The sequence below is a fragment of the Ursus arctos genome, unplaced genomic scaffold, assembly GCF_023065955.2.
Source record: "Ursus arctos isolate Adak ecotype North America unplaced genomic scaffold, UrsArc2.0 scaffold_24, whole genome shotgun sequence".
NCBI classification, from domain to species: domain Eukaryota; kingdom Metazoa; phylum Chordata; class Mammalia; order Carnivora; family Ursidae; genus Ursus; species Ursus arctos.
Genome location: NW_026622919.1, coordinates 3,844,782 through 3,860,797, shown reverse-complemented (window position 1 = coordinate 3,860,797; position 16,016 = coordinate 3,844,782). Strand labels below are relative to the sequence as shown.

General features: G+C 48.7%; 1 protein-coding gene across 3 annotated transcripts; it reads left to right on the top strand.

The window, feature by feature from the left end:
• The first annotated feature begins 4,166 nt into the window (after window positions 1-4,166).
• Window positions 4,167-13,752, top strand: BIRC5 (baculoviral IAP repeat containing 5). Of its 3 annotated transcripts, XM_057318151.1 has the most exons (5): window positions 4,181-4,362; window positions 4,720-4,829; window positions 6,283-6,400; window positions 6,821-6,871; window positions 11,788-11,978. In XM_057318151.1, the coding sequence occupies exons 1-5, from the start codon at window positions 4,252-4,254 to the stop codon at window positions 11,875-11,877; spliced, it is 480 nt and encodes a 159-aa protein (XP_057174134.1). In that variant the 5' UTR covers window positions 4,181-4,251; the 3' UTR covers window positions 11,878-11,978. The 3 variants fall into 3 exon arrangements, with proteins under 3 accessions (XP_026339798.1, XP_057174134.1, XP_057174135.1); XM_026484013.4 differs by lacking the exon at window positions 6,821-6,871 and having other exon boundaries at window positions 4,167-4,362; window positions 11,788-13,752; XM_057318152.1 differs by lacking the exons at window positions 6,283-6,400; window positions 6,821-6,871 and having other exon boundaries at window positions 11,788-13,752.
• The last annotated feature ends 2,264 nt before the right edge of the window (window positions 13,753-16,016 follow it).

Sequence of the window (16,016 nt, the reverse complement as noted above, 5' to 3'; positions counted from 1 at the left end):
CATTGTAATTTAATATACAACTTATATTAAATACACTGTGGACTGGGTAACTATTTTTATGGCTTTTTAAAAATGGCTCACGACTTCTCTTTTATTCAGGTATAATTAACATACAGCGTTCTGTTTCAGGTGTACAATGTAATGGCCCAGCAACTGTGCACACTGCTCAGTGTTCCTCTCGATAAGTGTGCCCTTAATCCCCTCTATCTCTTTCGCCCATCCCCCACCCACTTGCCCCCTAGCAACCACCAGTTTGTGCTCTGTATTAAAGAGACTGGCTTTTCCGTTTGTCTCTTTTTTCCCTCATTCGTTTTGTTTCTTAAACTCCACATACGAGTGAAATTATATGGTATTTGTCGTTCTCTGTCTCACTTATTTCACTTAGCATAATACCTTCTCGGTACATCCATGTTGTCACAAATGGCAAGATCTTGTCCTTTCTGTGGCTGAGTAGTATTTCATTGCATACGTACACCCCACCTCTTCATCCGTTCATCGGTCAGTGGGCACTTGGGCTGCTTCTGTACCTTGGCTGTTGTAAATCACGCTGCAGTAAACATCAGGGGGCGTGTATCTTTTCGAATGAGTGTTTTCATTTTCTTTGAGTAAATACCCAGTAGTGGAATTACTGGATCATACCTATTTCTGCTTTAATTTTCTGAGGACCCTCCAAACTGTTTTCTTTTTCTTTTCTTTTTTTTTTTAAGATTTTATTAATTTATTTGAGAGAGCGAGCCAGCGAGAGAGGGAACACAAGCAGAGGGAGTAGGAGAGGAAGAAGCAGGCTCCTAGCAGAGCGGGGAGCCCGATGCGGGACTCAATCCCAGGACCCTGCGATCACCCCCTGAGCCGAAGGCAGACACTTAACGACTGAGCCACCCAGGTGCCCCTCCAAACTGTTTTCTACAGAGGCATGCATTCCCAGCCACAGTGCACGAGGGCTCCTGTTCCTCCACATCCTCTCTAACACGGGTTATATTCTGTGTTTTTTTTATTCTAGCCATTCTGACAGGTGTGAGGTGATCTCTCCTTGTGGTTTGAATTTGTATTTCCCTGATGATGAGCGATGTTGAGCATCTTTTCATGTGTCTGTTGGCCATCTTTAAAAACTATTGGCCCAGTTTTTAATTGAACCAATGTGTGTTTTTGGTGTTGAGTTGTATAGCTCATTATATAGATAACTATTTATGTTAAATTTCCTGATTTTGACGATTGTGCTGTGGTTATATGAAAGATGAAGTATTTAGGGGTAAAGAGGCATAATGCCTTCCCCTTACTCTTAAATTGCTCCGGTAAAAAATATACATATATACACATACTATATATATATTCTCCCTATTTTCTCTATGTATATACACATACATGTGTGTATGGGCATCATGTAAACAGAAAATCTGGATAGAGTATACATGAGTAGTCCTTGTATTATTCTTGCAAACTTTTTATAATCTAAAATGCTACAATAAAGGGGCTCCTGGCTGGCTTAGGCAGTAGAGCATGCAACTCTTGATCTCAGGGTTGTTAAGTTCACGCCCCTCGTTGGGTGTAGAGATTACTTAGAAATAAAACCTTTAAAATAATAATAATAATAATAATAATAATAATAAAATGACACAATAAAAAGTTCCGGGGGCGCATGGCTGGCTCAGTCGGGAAAGCGTGGTAGAGCATGGGATTCTTCATCTCAAGGTCGTGAGTTCCAGCTCCATGTTGGGCATGGAGCCTACTTAATTAAAAAAGAAGTTGTTTCCAAAACGTGGTGACATTAAAAGAATAGAAGCCGGCAGCCCACGTGGGGCTGGAGCCCTGAGAAGTCCTCTTATTTCTGGCCTGCGGATGTGAGAGGCGCCACTCAGCCACCCCTGCAGCTCAGGAAGTGACCTCGGAACACCCTGTCCCTGACGCGGAGGGAGGACACACAGATTGCCCCGTAGGCTGCAGGATTTGCTGTTGCTGGGACACCACTTTGAGGAGGGAAGGGGGGCGTTTGTCCCGGGGTCAGCCCCACCCATCCTCCCTGCCCTTCCCTGTTCTCTCCTATGTTTGTCATTGCCCCCACCCTCTGCCCTCCCGGACACGCAGGTCTGGGCGGTCAGTGATGCCCTCAGGCACTTAGAGTTACGTCTTTCTCTGTCCCTTAATCCTTCAGCTAGCTTTTGCGTGGCATCGAAGCCCTCTAGAATTCTCCTTTCTGACTTTGTGGAGCAGGTGGAGGCCTGTCTCAGCCCTCTTTTGTTGCCTAGCACCTGGGAGCTGCTCGGGGCTCTGTTCCTGGAGATGGTTTCGTTCCCTGTCCTTTCGGGACTTCTACTAGTGACTCCGTGTCTCCATTTATTCACCTGTAAAAGAATCCAGCTGGAGGGGCGCCTGGGTGGTGCAGTCGTTAAGCATCTGCCTTCGGCTCAGGGGGTGATCGCAGGGTCCTGGGATCAAGCCCCACATCAGGCTCCTCTGCTGGGAGCCCGTTTCTTCCTCTCCCACTCCCCGTGCTTCTGTTCCCTCTCACACTGGCTGTCTCTCTCTGTCCAATAAATAAATAAAATTAAAAAAAAAAAAAAGAATCCAGCTGGAGCAGGAACAGACAGACCCACAGGCAGAACTGAGACTGAGTTGGATCCCAGAGATGGGTGCCGGCACTTAGGGGAGTTTACTAAGTGATAAAGGTGGTATTTCAAACCTGCCTGTTTTCAAAGCTGCTTACTGAACAGCGTGGGGTGAAGATCTTGGTCAGATCTTGGCAAACAAACCTGAACCCTTTCCACACACACCTTCCATCGATATTCTTCTGAAAGGATTAAGACTTCAACAATGAACACCAAAACCAAAAGGAATCTTCAGTGAATAACTCTTATAAGTCATCTCAGAGTGGAACAAAACAAAAGAAGCCAATCAGAAATAGAAAACAAAAGTCAGGGGCGCCTGGCTGGCTTAGTCCAAAGAGCATGGGGTTCTTGATACGGGAGTATTGAGTTCGAGCCCCATGTTGGGTGTAGCGATTACTAAGAAAAACAGCAATAACAACAACAAAAAGACACGCTCAAAACACCAAAAGTCGGGGGGGGGGGATGGAAAGACGGATAAGTATAACTGCATAAAAATTAAAAACTTCTGCAAGAAATAATATGCCACAAAGTGAAAAGACAACAAACTGGGGTCAAGGGTGGGGAGGACATGACAAAGGAGGTTAAGTGCCTTCTGTATAAAAACTCACCAGGCAATAGGAAAAATGTCAGTAACCTAACAGCAAAGTGGGTAAACACATGAATGGGCAATTGACAAGCAAGATAAAAGCGACAGACTTGAGATGATCAGTCTTTTAATCTGAGAGATACAACTTAAAACAAGCATGTGCTGTTCTGCATTCTCACAAGGGCAAAGATCAAAAAGTTTGCTGTTGCTCAGTGTTGTGAGAAGACAAGAACTCTCAGGGCAGTCACCTTTGCAGGTTAACCAGGGAGATCTTTGACCCAGAGAATTTAGCAACCCATAGACCCAACACAGCCTGCCTCCCTCCCAACCCTCCGTGCGTCTTTCTTTGTCGATGTGTTTTTCTCTCTCTCATTTTCCCTCCCCATTGCTTAACAAAATTGCTCACAGTTTTCTTGTCTATTAAGCTGGGAAATAATTGCAAGCTAACAGCTTATCCAATTCATAAAGACTGTAACTGGTAGAAATGAACAAAATTAATTTGACAACAGCCGACACTGATACAAGCCTCAGTGGTTTTTTTAAGCTACTATATTTAGATGTTAAAAATTTGACCCTAGACAGTAGGAACTTGGTACAAATAATGCAGAAGAATCCAAATGGCAGAAGCTGTTATTGGTAAAATTTGATATAGCCAAAAGCTTATCTATGAATTAAATATCTCTTACAAATTCTTATGGAAAACGGGGAGTGTTTAATGAGCACAGGCTTAATATATCTGCGTTCCACAGCGGCCCCTCCTTGAACCATCACGGGGACGTCAGCGCATTCAGCCCCTCTTCCCACCAGTCTTTGCAAGCAGTCGGAGAAACGCTGAGTGTGGGAACCGGCCAGCGCGGGGCGTACGCCACTCCGTGCGCCGCGAGTGGCGGGGCCGCGCGGCGGGAGGACTACAACTCCCAGCACGCCCCGCGCCGCCCAGCCTTGTATTCCCAGAAGGCCGCGGGCGGCGCACTCTCGGGCAGCGCGTTCCCGACATGCCCTGCGGCGGCCGCCAACCGCCGGATTTGAATCGAGTCGGCGCTCTGTGGCTGCGGTGGCGGGATGGGCGCTTCGTCGTTGCCCCCCGCCTGGCAGTTCTACCTCAAGGACCACCGCGTTTCTACGTTCAAGAACTGGCCGTTCTTGGAGGGCTGCGCTTGCACCCCGGAACGGGTGAGACCGCGCGGCCTCCCTAGGCCCCAGGCCCGCCCCTCCCCAGAGCCCTGACGCGGCCCCGGGGTGACCCCCTCCCTCTGTGGGCTCCCGAATCCTGAGCGACCCCTCCCTCTGGGCTCCCGGGCAACCCCTCCAGCTGTGGGCTCCCAGACCCTGGGGCGACCCCTCCCTCTGTGGGCCCCCGGGCGACCCCTCCAGCGGTGGGCCGGCAGCCGCGTGAAACCCCTCCCTCTGTGGGCTCTTGGGCCCCGGGGTGACCCCTCTCTCTGTGGGATCCTGGCCGGGGCTACCCCTCCCGCTACGGGCTCCTGGGACCCTGGAGCGCCTCAGCTGAGCCTCAGCTCTCCCTTGCAGATGGCAGAGGCCGGCTTCATCCACTGTCCCACTGAGAACGAGCCCGACTTGGCCCAGTGTTTCTTCTGCTTCAAGGAGCTGGAAGGCTGGGAGCCAGATGATGACCCTATGTAAGTCCCCCAGGCCAGCGTCGCTGTGCCTTCAGGGTGCCCCAGCTCCATCCCGGGCTTCTGTTTTGAGCTGGGCCTGCGAAAACTATCTGAATTTCCAAGACACTTCGTGACGGAGCCATGGCTTTCTGAGTTCGTTTTGTGCTGGAAACAGTTATTGCAAATGGATGAATCCCTGTGCGTTGGTGCCCTGGTGGTGCTTTCAGTCATTTCAAAGCTGATTTGGCCAGATGTCCTCCAGAGTGGATGCTGAAGGAAGGCTCATTCTTGTAGGACTGTTCTTGACGCCTTTCAGGTCTGGCTGAATACAGGAGCAGATCCTTTGGTGACCTGGGGATGGCCAGGTGCTTTCCTTGTTTTAGAGTCTTCAAATCTAAAGCTTTATTGAGCTGTCACTCATACACCAGAGAAAACAGCCTCCTAAATGGTACACTTGTGTTGTTTTGGGTTTTGTTCTTTAAGGCATCTAGATTTTTTTTTAATTCCATGTGTATGTTCGGATAGACTCTGATGGCTGTCTCTGTATGTGACGCCACATTCTTTTCTCATCTTTTTTCCCCTGTCAGACTCAATTGTTGCCATAATGTTAATATTTTCCTATAGAGCATCACCCAAGTTGTCTCTTCTTGTCCAGAAGAGAGTTGCTGTTTTCCCTAACATGTTTGTTCTTTTGACCCATTTTTTTTTTTTTTAAGATTTTATTTATTTGACAGAGAGAGAGGGAGAAGCAGGCTCCTCACTGAGCAGGGAGCCTGACGTGGGGCTCGATCCCAGGACACTCAACCGACTAAACCACCCAGGTGCCCTTATGACCCATTCTTGACTGGGATGGCACGGTTCTCATACCAGAGATCACTGGGAAAGTACCCATTGTGTTCTTGGGAGTGAAATTCTAAGTGCTAGAATATTTCCAGATGGTAGTTCCTGTTGGCTGTCCTTTGGGCTCCGTGTGGCTGTGTGTTCATTCCAGTACTGTTTTCACACTGCTGTCTGCTATGCAGGGAAAATTCCCAATGCAGAGAATGAGGCAGGGGAGTTCCGTGGAGAAACCTGGCCAGTCATGCCCTTATTGGGATCCAGCAAGCAGATTCTGTAACAATGCCAGTGAAATGAGATTACTTCAGACAGTTCCTTCCTTGAGGATTTTAGAGGGATTTGAGGTGTGCTACCTCTGCCCTTACATACCACGTGACACCTTTCCTGCAAATTGCTGAAGGACTCCAGATAAAGTACATCAGCCCCAAGCATGGTGGGAGACGTCCAGAGACAGGGCAGGGGCAGAGATGGGCTGTGTGGGAGCATGCCCTGGGACCCGGCACGGGTTCTGTGTACTTCACGAAGCAGAGGGAGGCGTGTTTGTGAGCCAGGGTGCCGGTTGTTGCTGACAAACCGTTGCTTTTCTCCCTTTACCTAACTCTTCTCTGTTGACGTGCTCCTATATTGATTTTTCTAGAGAGGAACATAAAAAGCATTCATCTGGTTGTGCTTTCCTTTCTGTCAAGAAGCAGTTTGAAGAGTTAACCCTCAGTGAATTTTTGAAACTGGACAAAGAAAGAGCCAAGAACAAAATCGTATGTATTATTGGGAGTAAGAGCCAAGGGCAAACCCTCTTGAGCCTCTGTAGCACTGAGTTTCCACCCCCCCTCATATTGGAGGGGCTTTGTTTTCCTCAGTAAGCATTTTTAAGCCCCTCAGACGCATATGTGAGGATATAAAGGACAGAAAAGTATCTGTCCCGGAATGGGGTCTTGGGGTTGTGCAGTCAGAAAAACGTGTTCCCTCCCGGAAGATGTGTTTATTGTGAGGTACTTCTGGTGATGGGGCCGTGATGGTTAGGCTGGCACCCGGCCTTCAGTGACAGTCTGTGGGAGGCCATTTACATGGTATGTGTTCCTGTGTGAGCATGGTGGGGACAGAGGGTTTGGGGGCACATAGTAGCATATTGGGTATTAGGAAAAAGAGGCACCAACTGGACTTTGGGATTTCTGCAGGTGAACTTTGACTTGTGGACAGGCATCCTGGCTTATCGGGAGAGAGGAGGGATAAGGCCATGGGTCCTTAACAGGGTGGGTACCAAGAAGCCTGGGCTATAGAGAAAATCAGGGCTCCCAGTTAAATCTGAATTTCAGGTACAGGGGGGAATAATTTATTAGTATAGCTCACATTTTGTATGGATGTATACTAAAAAAGTTATTCGTTTTTATGAAGTTCAAATAGAGCTGGGCATCCTCTATTTGCTAAGTATGGCAGTGTTACAGAGAATAAATGTTTGGGTGTTTAATATCCTTGTAGCGCAACGGTGGGCTGGGAGTGGACGTCCTGGTTCTGTCCCTGCCACTCGTGGGCTCTGTGAGTACACAGAACCAGTCTTGTTTGCACAGAGAGGGCAGATCCCTGTGGTTTCTGAGATCCTTTTCTGGTTGAAAATTTATGTTCCTTTTTAGAGATGATTATGAAATAGTTCTGTCTAGTATAGTATAAATGCTGAAGACCAAATTGTTGTTAGGGAAGGGGAAGAAATTGGTGCTCAGCGTAGCAAGTTGTGGAAGAGCGTTTACACAGTGGGGGCCTTGGGAACTGCAGTGTTGGAATCGGGAAGTGGGCCAGGGAGAACCTTCTAGGTCAGAGGTCAACACACCTTCCATGAAATGCCATAGGTAGTAAATATTTTAGCCTTTATGGGCTGTATGATTTCTGTTAGATTTTTTTTTTTAAGATTTTATTTATTTGGAGAGTGAAAGCGAGAGAGCACGAGCAGAAGGGAGGGGCGGTGGGAGAGGGAGAAGCAGACTCCCCACTGAGCACGGAGCCCAATGCAGGACTGGATCCCAGGACCCTGGGATCATGACCTGAGCCGAAGGCAGATGCTTAACCAACTGAGCCACCCAGGCGCCCTCTGTTAGATATTATTCCTTGTTGTTTTTATTTTCACAACTGTTTAAAAATGTGAAAACCATTTGTAGCCCAATAGACTATATGAGAAATAGGCCATATGTCCCATAGGCCACAGTTTGCCAAGCCTGTTCTAGGTAAGAGACCAGTCTGTTTACTTAGGGGAAAGTCGTGAGAAATCTGTGCCCCAGCGAGCAGGAGGAAGGTTAATGTGTAGCCCAGGGAGAGACTGAAACCAAACTGTGGGACACTGAAAGAGACAAAGGATGTTAGGTGGTTGTGACAGCACAACTCCGAGACAGTGAGTGACCCAGTGCTCTGAGGCCCCATGGCCTGGTGGGCAGAGTCAGGTGGCCTGTGGGGAGAGGCAACTCACTGTAGCAGGAAGCCCACCAGGAGACGCTTGGTCACCAGGTCACCATCATCTGCAGGAACAGCAGTGGGGCCACACCAGGCAGGTGAGAAAAGAGGAGGATGGGAAGAAAATGTTTTGCTTTCATTGTACAACTGTTTCTGTTCTGCCCAAGTCAGAATATAGGATACTTTTTTTTTTCCCTAAAGATTCTTATTTGAGGGGCGCCTGGGTGGCACAGCGGTTAAGCGTCTGCCTTCAGCTCAGGGCGTGATCCCAGCGTTATGGGATCGAGCCCCACATCAGGCTCCTCCGCTATGAGCCTGCTTCTTCCTCTCCCACTCCCCCTGCTTATGTTCCCTCTCTCGCTGGCTGTCTCTATCTCTGTCGAATAAATAAATAAATAAATAAATAAATAAATAAATAAAAAGAGAGAGATTCTTATTTGAGAGAGAGAGTGTGTGCGATGGAGCAACAGCAGGGGGAGGGACAGAGGGAGAAGCCGACTCCCCGCTGAGCAGGGATCCCGGTGCGGGACTCCATCCCAGGACTCTGGGATTGTGACCTGAGCCGAAGGCAGACGCTTCACCAACTGAGCCACCCAGGCGCCCCAGAATACTTTACAACATACAGATACTTTAAAACGATGCCTTTGTTTCTATTACTTTGTTTAATTACAAAACAAACAATATAAGCTTCCAGAGGAAGAACCGAAAGCTCCACCTCTGGGCTAAGTGTGAGCACTCTTAGTTGTTCAGTGTGTTTCCTTCCAGATAATTTTTAAATTTCTGTATTTTAAAGAAGAATAAAAAGTGTAAGCTGTTCATATTTTCCTTAATTGGTTTATACAACTTACACAACAGGGAGGTTTTTCCAAGGCCTGGCACTCTACTGTTGTGATGTAGAGCTGTGCTCTCCAGCCATCAGCTGCGCGTGGCTTTTATGACCAAGATTCTATAGAGTGCAGATTTCCGTGCTACGGTCACACACACAGCGTCTCACCCGCCCGGTGGCTGCACCGCGCAGATAACGGAATAGTTTTGTCATTGCAAAAGCTTCTGTTGGACATGCCGTTCTAGAGTACCGGCTGATTGTGAGATTTGCTACAAATAATTTATCACTAATATAAAACTCAGGTTCCCTTGTGTCCCCATGCACTTGCGCATGTGAGTGGATGGTCATGTCTGGGGTCAGAGCCAAGTGCAGGGAACTGGCATAACCAGAGGTCTGTCTGCTTCGCCCTGGAGCCCCCAGGTGGGCAGTCTAGGGCACCTCACTCCTGGGGGTGGGCTGGCATGCAAACCCCATCTGTTCTGTAGGGGTAAATAAGGTTGGGGGCTGGTATTTTAAACTATTAAGTCAGCTATCTGATTGCAGCACGTAGTTTAAGGTAATCATTTATTAGACATTCATTAAAAAGAACCAGATGTTATCACTGTGTTGGGTACGCAGATCCTGGAGACAAGGAACGTGTTTGCTGTGATGCTGGGGATTTCTGAGGCCCCAGACTTACACGGGAGGTGCTGCTGCTAGTCCCTGTGGTGGGATTGCTGATGGGGCGGCCCACCTGGGGCCTGATGCGGGGCAGGCACGCTGCCTGCTCCATGACAGTTCTTGCTGCTGCATCGCTACCTCTGCCTTTTGAGAAAAATGAAGCAAATTAGAACCAGTTAGAAAATAAATCAGTTCATGGGAGCAAGTAGAGAAACCTCTGTTAGACTTGAGTTTGTAGACACTAGCGATGAGGGTAAAATAAAGCATAAGAGGAAGGAAGGAGGAAGAGTCCTAAGCTCCAGATGGCAAGCTTTTGCTCAGTGAGTTTTATGTTTTTAATAGTGAGTTTGATTTTTTTTTAAGATTTATTTATTTGTTTATTTTGGGGGCGCCTGCGTGGCTCAGTCGTTCGGCGTCTGCCTTCAGCTCGGTTCATGATCCCAGGGTGCTGGGATCAAGGCCCGCATCGGGCTCCTTGCTCAGTGGGAGCCTGCTTCTTCCTCTCCCACTTCCCCTGCTTGTGTTCCCTCTCTTGCTGTCTCTCTCTCTCTGTCAAACAAATAAATAAAATCTTAAAAAAAAAAAAAAAAAAAGATTTATTTATTTATTTTAGAGAGAGAGTGGGGGGGGGCAGAGGAAGAGGGAGAATCCCAAAGAGACTCCTCGCTGAACGCGGAGCCTGGCTGAGCGCGGAGCCTGACGTGGGGCTTAGTCTCGGGACCTGAGATCATGCCCTGAGCTCAAATTAAGAGTCAGATGCTTAACCGACTGAGCCACCCAGGCGGTGCTCCATGAGTTTGACTTTTGCTTCAATCCACCTTTATTAATACATGGGGGCGCCTGGGCACCTCAGTCAGTTGAGGGCCTGGCTCTTGATCTTGGCTCAGGTCATGATCTCAGGGTTGTGGGATCAACCCCTGAATTGGGCTCTGTGCTCAGCGGGGAGTCTGCTTGGGATTCTCTTTCTCCCTCTTCCTCTGCCCCTTATCCTGTACATGTGTGCACACGCTCACTCTCTCTCTTTCTTTCTAAAATAAGTAAATCTTTTTAAAAAATGTATAAAATGGAGGTGTTGACCTCCATGTTGTGATTAAATTATAGCCTCTGTACATTGGGGCTTAATTAATTTTAGGCTTTTTTGAAAGAAGAAAAAAGGAAATAAAAAATATATTTTAAAAGGCCATGGTGAGGGCCCCTGGCTGGCTTAGTTGGTGGAGCATGCTACTCTTGATGTCATGGTTATGAGTTCAAGCCCCATGGTGGGCGTACAGATTATTAAAAATAAAAATAAAAAAGACCATGGTCATCTTTCCGTATCTGTAAAGACGAGGCTCTCGGGCTGCAGAGTTGTCCATTACAGGGCACACCATTAATTGTCAGGTGCTGTGTTCTCTTCTTTGTGTCAATTTCTTATTTTTTAAGTTAATTTTTCTTTTAATTAATAATTTTAAGCCTTATACATGGCGGCAAAATTAAGATACACAAAAATACATAATGAAAAGTAATTTTTTTAAGTTAGCCTCTAATTAGGAAACAAATTTAACCCAGTAAAGGTCTGTTAGCTTTTTAATGTGTCAGAGAAATCAAGGCGAACACACATGAGGGTAGGGAGAGAGGATCTGCTCACGTGATCCGGCATTTGTTCTTCTGGGGAGAGCACTGAGCAGAATGAACAGATTAGAAGGCAGGTTCAGGGAGCACCTGAAAGCAAAGAATCTCTTCTGTTTCAGGAGAAAGCTGAGGGTCGTCAGTGTCTCTCTGTGGACAAGAAGGGGGCTCTGGACTGGAACTGGGGGAGCTTCAGAAGCAGTACAGGGCGGTGGTTAAGAGCAGGGCTGGGCCACAGACTAGCCGGGTCACCTGGACACCACTCTGGGCCTTGGTTTCCTCATCGTAGAATGCAGACAGTGATGGCCCCTGCCTTACAGGGACGCCGAGCAGTAAAGCATTCGTGTGTGTGAAGCAGGTGAAATGGTGCTTGGGACACACGAACGTTGCAGAGGTGTTTCTTAATCACTAGGGTGTAGCTGAAGTGGGAGGCCCTAGCGTTGCTTCGGGATAGTCACGCCCAGATAGCCGGGTGTCTCCACCCTAGCACAGCCCCTGATTTATTCAGGTGCTCGAGGAATGTTGCCCTGTTTTTTTCCATGTTGATCTTATCGTCAGGGTGTGATTGGGAAGCTCTCGGTTCAGTTTCAAGCGCCTATTCTTTATTTCCAGGCAAAGGAAACCAACAGTAAGCAGAAAGAATTTGAAGAGACCGCAAAGAGAGTGCGCGGTGCCATCGAGCAGCTGGCCGCCGTGGAGTAACGCCTCTGCCGCGCGCACTGCTCCCAAGCGGGGCAGCCCCGGCGGGACCCTTCACGGCGCCGTAGGGAAGGAGATCATCCACAATTTAAGTTAGAATATTTAAGCTGTACTTTTGTTTTTTTCTTGAAAGTGGTGCCAGGGGCTGCTTCTCGTGCAGCTGGTGTTGCTGAGTCCGGTAACCAATTCGCTCATTTTTCTTTGGTAGTTTTTGTGCTCTTTGTTCCTGGACTTGCCAGGGTGAGAAGTGTGTTCTCACGGGCAGAGCCCTTCCACAGTGACGCATCGGGGCTTCAGATTGACGCCAGACTGTGGAGCCTGAGATTTGATGCCTGAACGTGATCGTAGGTCTGTTGTGACTGGACAAATAGAGAATTAAGGATGCCATTTTAGATTTTATTTGTCTAATAATCTGAATTTATGGTGTGCATTTCTTGTGTTCCCACTACTCTGTATTATCTCGCTTGGGTATCTACAAGTCCTGCGGCCATCCTTCAACCCCGTCGGTCTGTGGTACCACAGCCTCCCTTCCCTCCAGAGCAGATCGTACAAAATGCCATCCCTGCCACAGCTCTGAGGTGCTGTGGGAAGGGGCTTCCTGGCCTGTCTGGTCATTTTGGAATCTTCACAGGGGGAGCTAGCAGAATCCAACCCCAGGCTGCCTTGGGCCCCCAAGTGTGCCGGAGCCCTTCTGGGACTGAAGCCCAAACAGCAGGGGTTGGGTGGAGGAGGCCTGATGTCTTGACAGTAAAGCCAGCCTCTTGCTTGGAGGTCAGTGGAAGATCCGTCACCTCCAGCGTGCACCTTGGGCACATGGCAAGGTTGTGACATTTCTCTAAGACAGACAACGAAAAGGTCCTTAATGCCAGACAGTGCCTTTTCCAGAGGCCCGGCTCCCTGCTCTGAATGAGCTGTGACCCGGATGGAGCAGGCAGGGCCTGGATGAGAGACCCATGGAAGGAATTCCTGGTCTTACCGTGAGTTCCCAGGACGCAGCAGACCGCTGCTTCCCTGTCACGACGTGGGTTAGGTGGCTGATGAGGCACCTGCCTTTCTAATGTGAACCCCTCTCAAGGAGGACAGAGGGATCAATTAATCTCAAAAGTGGATTGGAAACATCTTTTGGAGGGAACTTTTTAATAGATAACTTGTTTATATTGTTTGCAGTCTTACAAGATCATAGATTTCCATAGTGTCAGAGCAGTGGTAATAAACATGGCGGCTGGGGCCCTGCGCTTGTCGCCTCTGAGCTGTGGTTTCCTCGCCTGTAACACGGGGTCATAAGACCTGACCACCTCAGCTGGCTTTCTTCGTAGGTGCGTGATGTGTGTGCAAGGGGGGACTTGAGACCGAGTCCTCAGCTTCTTCTCAGGCTCTGCAATGACGCTTTCTTATTGTGTTTAAATTATTACGTCACAGAGCAGCACAAACTACAATTAAAGTGAGCACGAAGCCATTCTAAGTCATTGGGGAAATCCGTGTGAACCTTCGGTGGATTTGGAGACAAGGTAGCAGAAACAGTCATTTATGAAACTGCTGCCGCGGCACATGCTGGTGGCTCCCTCCTTGGCAACAGTGCAGTGGCCTGAATCCTTTAAATTACTTCTCTCCGAGCTCCGGGGACTTGGTGCTGCTGCTGCGGGCCATCTGTCAGCCCCGGTTGGCTGCATCTCCACTGCTGCTACGTCCCCCCGCTCATTTGCATCCTCCCCGTCCTCGTCCCCTCCCCGAGGCCGGCTCACACAGGGCTGAAGGCTGGTGTTACGGTGATAGATTTTATTTCTCCCTCCATGAAGTGAAGCTGCAGGGTGGATTGTTAACGGTCCTATTGGAGGTCATCTTGTCGTTTCGGAAAAATAAAAACCATTTCATTTCAAACACTGCTGCAGACCCTACTGGGTTTTTAGAATCTTGTCAGGTTTTTGTGGTGGTTTCTTAGCCTGCCACCTGCTGCTTCCCACCCACATGGCTGTGGGGCAGGGATGAGCCCTGGCAGACACAAAGCCAGCCCTGGGCTACAAGGCCCCTTGTGTGTGTCATCTGGACCCATTCCAGCTGTGAACTGGCTGTGCAAAATGCAGCTCAGACTTCTGTTTTTCTGCCACATCTCAGTCGGAGAGGAAAGTGTATTTTTCTCTCTAAGCTTGGAGAGTATTTACTGCAGTGGTTTCTGTTGGTGGGGGGGGAAGCTCCAGCCTCTGTACTCACCTAAGCTGCTTAATTTTGATATTTGTGCCAGTCTGTAAATGGATCCTTCACTGTAATAACGGGCCCTTACAAGCTGACTTTGTAGAGAAGCTGGCCCTTTGCACAGTGGGCAGTGATGCGGTTCTTGGCTTCGTCGGGCCGTGCTGTGGAGCAAGACCCAGCTGGAGCAGATCCTCAGTCCCTCTTACATATTTCCCTTCTACAGAGGTATTTTCTAGAGGCCATATTTATCACTGGGCCTTCGTGACTGTCCACTTGGAACACTAAATAGACCTCCGTTATTTAAGCCACAAGCCTTTGCCAAGGGCCAGAGCCTGAGTTTTTTTTCAAATATGTGTCCCCTTTTGGGTTCTCCAAGCCTGGTGGGAGTCTGGAAAGGGTTGCGATGGGTGATTATGGGCTGTCAGGTGCAGAGGGTGGCGTACAGGTTAGAGCCCTCAGGCCAGCCTCAGGAATCCAAATCTTCCACACTGTGACGAGTGCCAGCCTGACCAAAAGTGACCTGCCAAGAGTGGAGCCATCGGCCACCGCCTGCAGGTTGGCACCCCCTTGGGGTGCTGGCTATTCTTTGCAGGTTGCACTTCAAAAGAAATAACTCACAATCACCAATAAAGTCTTATGTGATCTTATCTGCATTTTTTTCATGCAGAAAGAGAGACTTGCAAAGAGGCAAAGTAGCTTGTCCAACATAGTAGAACTAGGAACTATTAGGGTTGAGGATTGAACCCAGGCATCTTGGCCCCAGAAATAGGCCCTCCCTGATGGATGACCTTGCGGCTGTGGCTGGGGTCTAGTGCCTGACTCCAGAGACAGAGCTATCTCGGAACCATCCCCATTCCATTTTTCAGACTGCTTTGTCAGAAAGGCCTTCATTCTATGGAACTGAAACCTGTCTCCCCAAGGGTTCCGTTGATCCTCCTAGGAAAACATTTTTTAAATTTTGAACTAAGATTCATGGGAACTTGTAAAGATAATATGAAGAGGCCCCATGTACCCTTCACCCAGTTTGCTCTGTTGTAACTACAGTAAAACGTGTGCACTTGCTTTTGACATCTAAGGTCTGAGCTGGAAAGAGGGTTCCATTGTGCAGCTCGCCTTGCTCTGAACCAGTGTTGTCATCACAAAGGGTTTCTTGTCGGTGACAGCGGTGTGTGTGTTGGGGGGGAGGGGATCTAGCTCTTAAAGCAAAAATGCCAGCTGCATTGTAGATTTCCTCCACTGGGCTCAGCCCAGAGCATTTGGGCCAGTTTTCAGCTGACCAACCAAATTGGGGCCTTAGCTTCTCTGTGGTTATTTTCCCCTTGATCCCCAAGGTGGGGACATCTATCCGCATGTTCACTCAGATGCTTGAGCACCTACTGTGAGTCAGGTGCTGTGCCCAGGAATTGAATGAAGGCCGGACAGGACTCAGTCTCCCACCGTGAGCTCAGGTTCCAGACCATGGCCAGCAAATAGCTGTGTGATGTGCAGACTGAGAAGACAACTCTGGCTAGGGGGGCAGCACGGAAGATCAGAGCTGTGTGTCCAGGAACCAGGAGGAGGCTGCCAGATGACCAAAGAAGGGAACGCTGTGCCCGCTGGAGGGAACGGCAGCTTACGCTCTGGGGACTGTAGTGCGTTCTGTGATGGGGGGCCATCTGTGGCACCCTCCTGTTTCCCTGTTAGCAAAGTTCCATCAGAGGCTCGGTGGACAGATGCTGGCGAGTCCAACGTGGCCATGAGGAGCCCTTCATAGATCCTGTCGGTTCTTGGGGATGAAACTAACCAGGTGTATGGCTGCCTCCCCATCTGCGCCATGTCCCACAGAGGATGTCCGCTGTCCAATGTGAAAGACCTCAGTTTCCAACCTGCAACCTTCACCATTTGAGAACCCGTTAGCATGGTTGGTTTTTACTAGAACAGTGTCTCGATGAGTCTACCAGGGTGTATTAGCT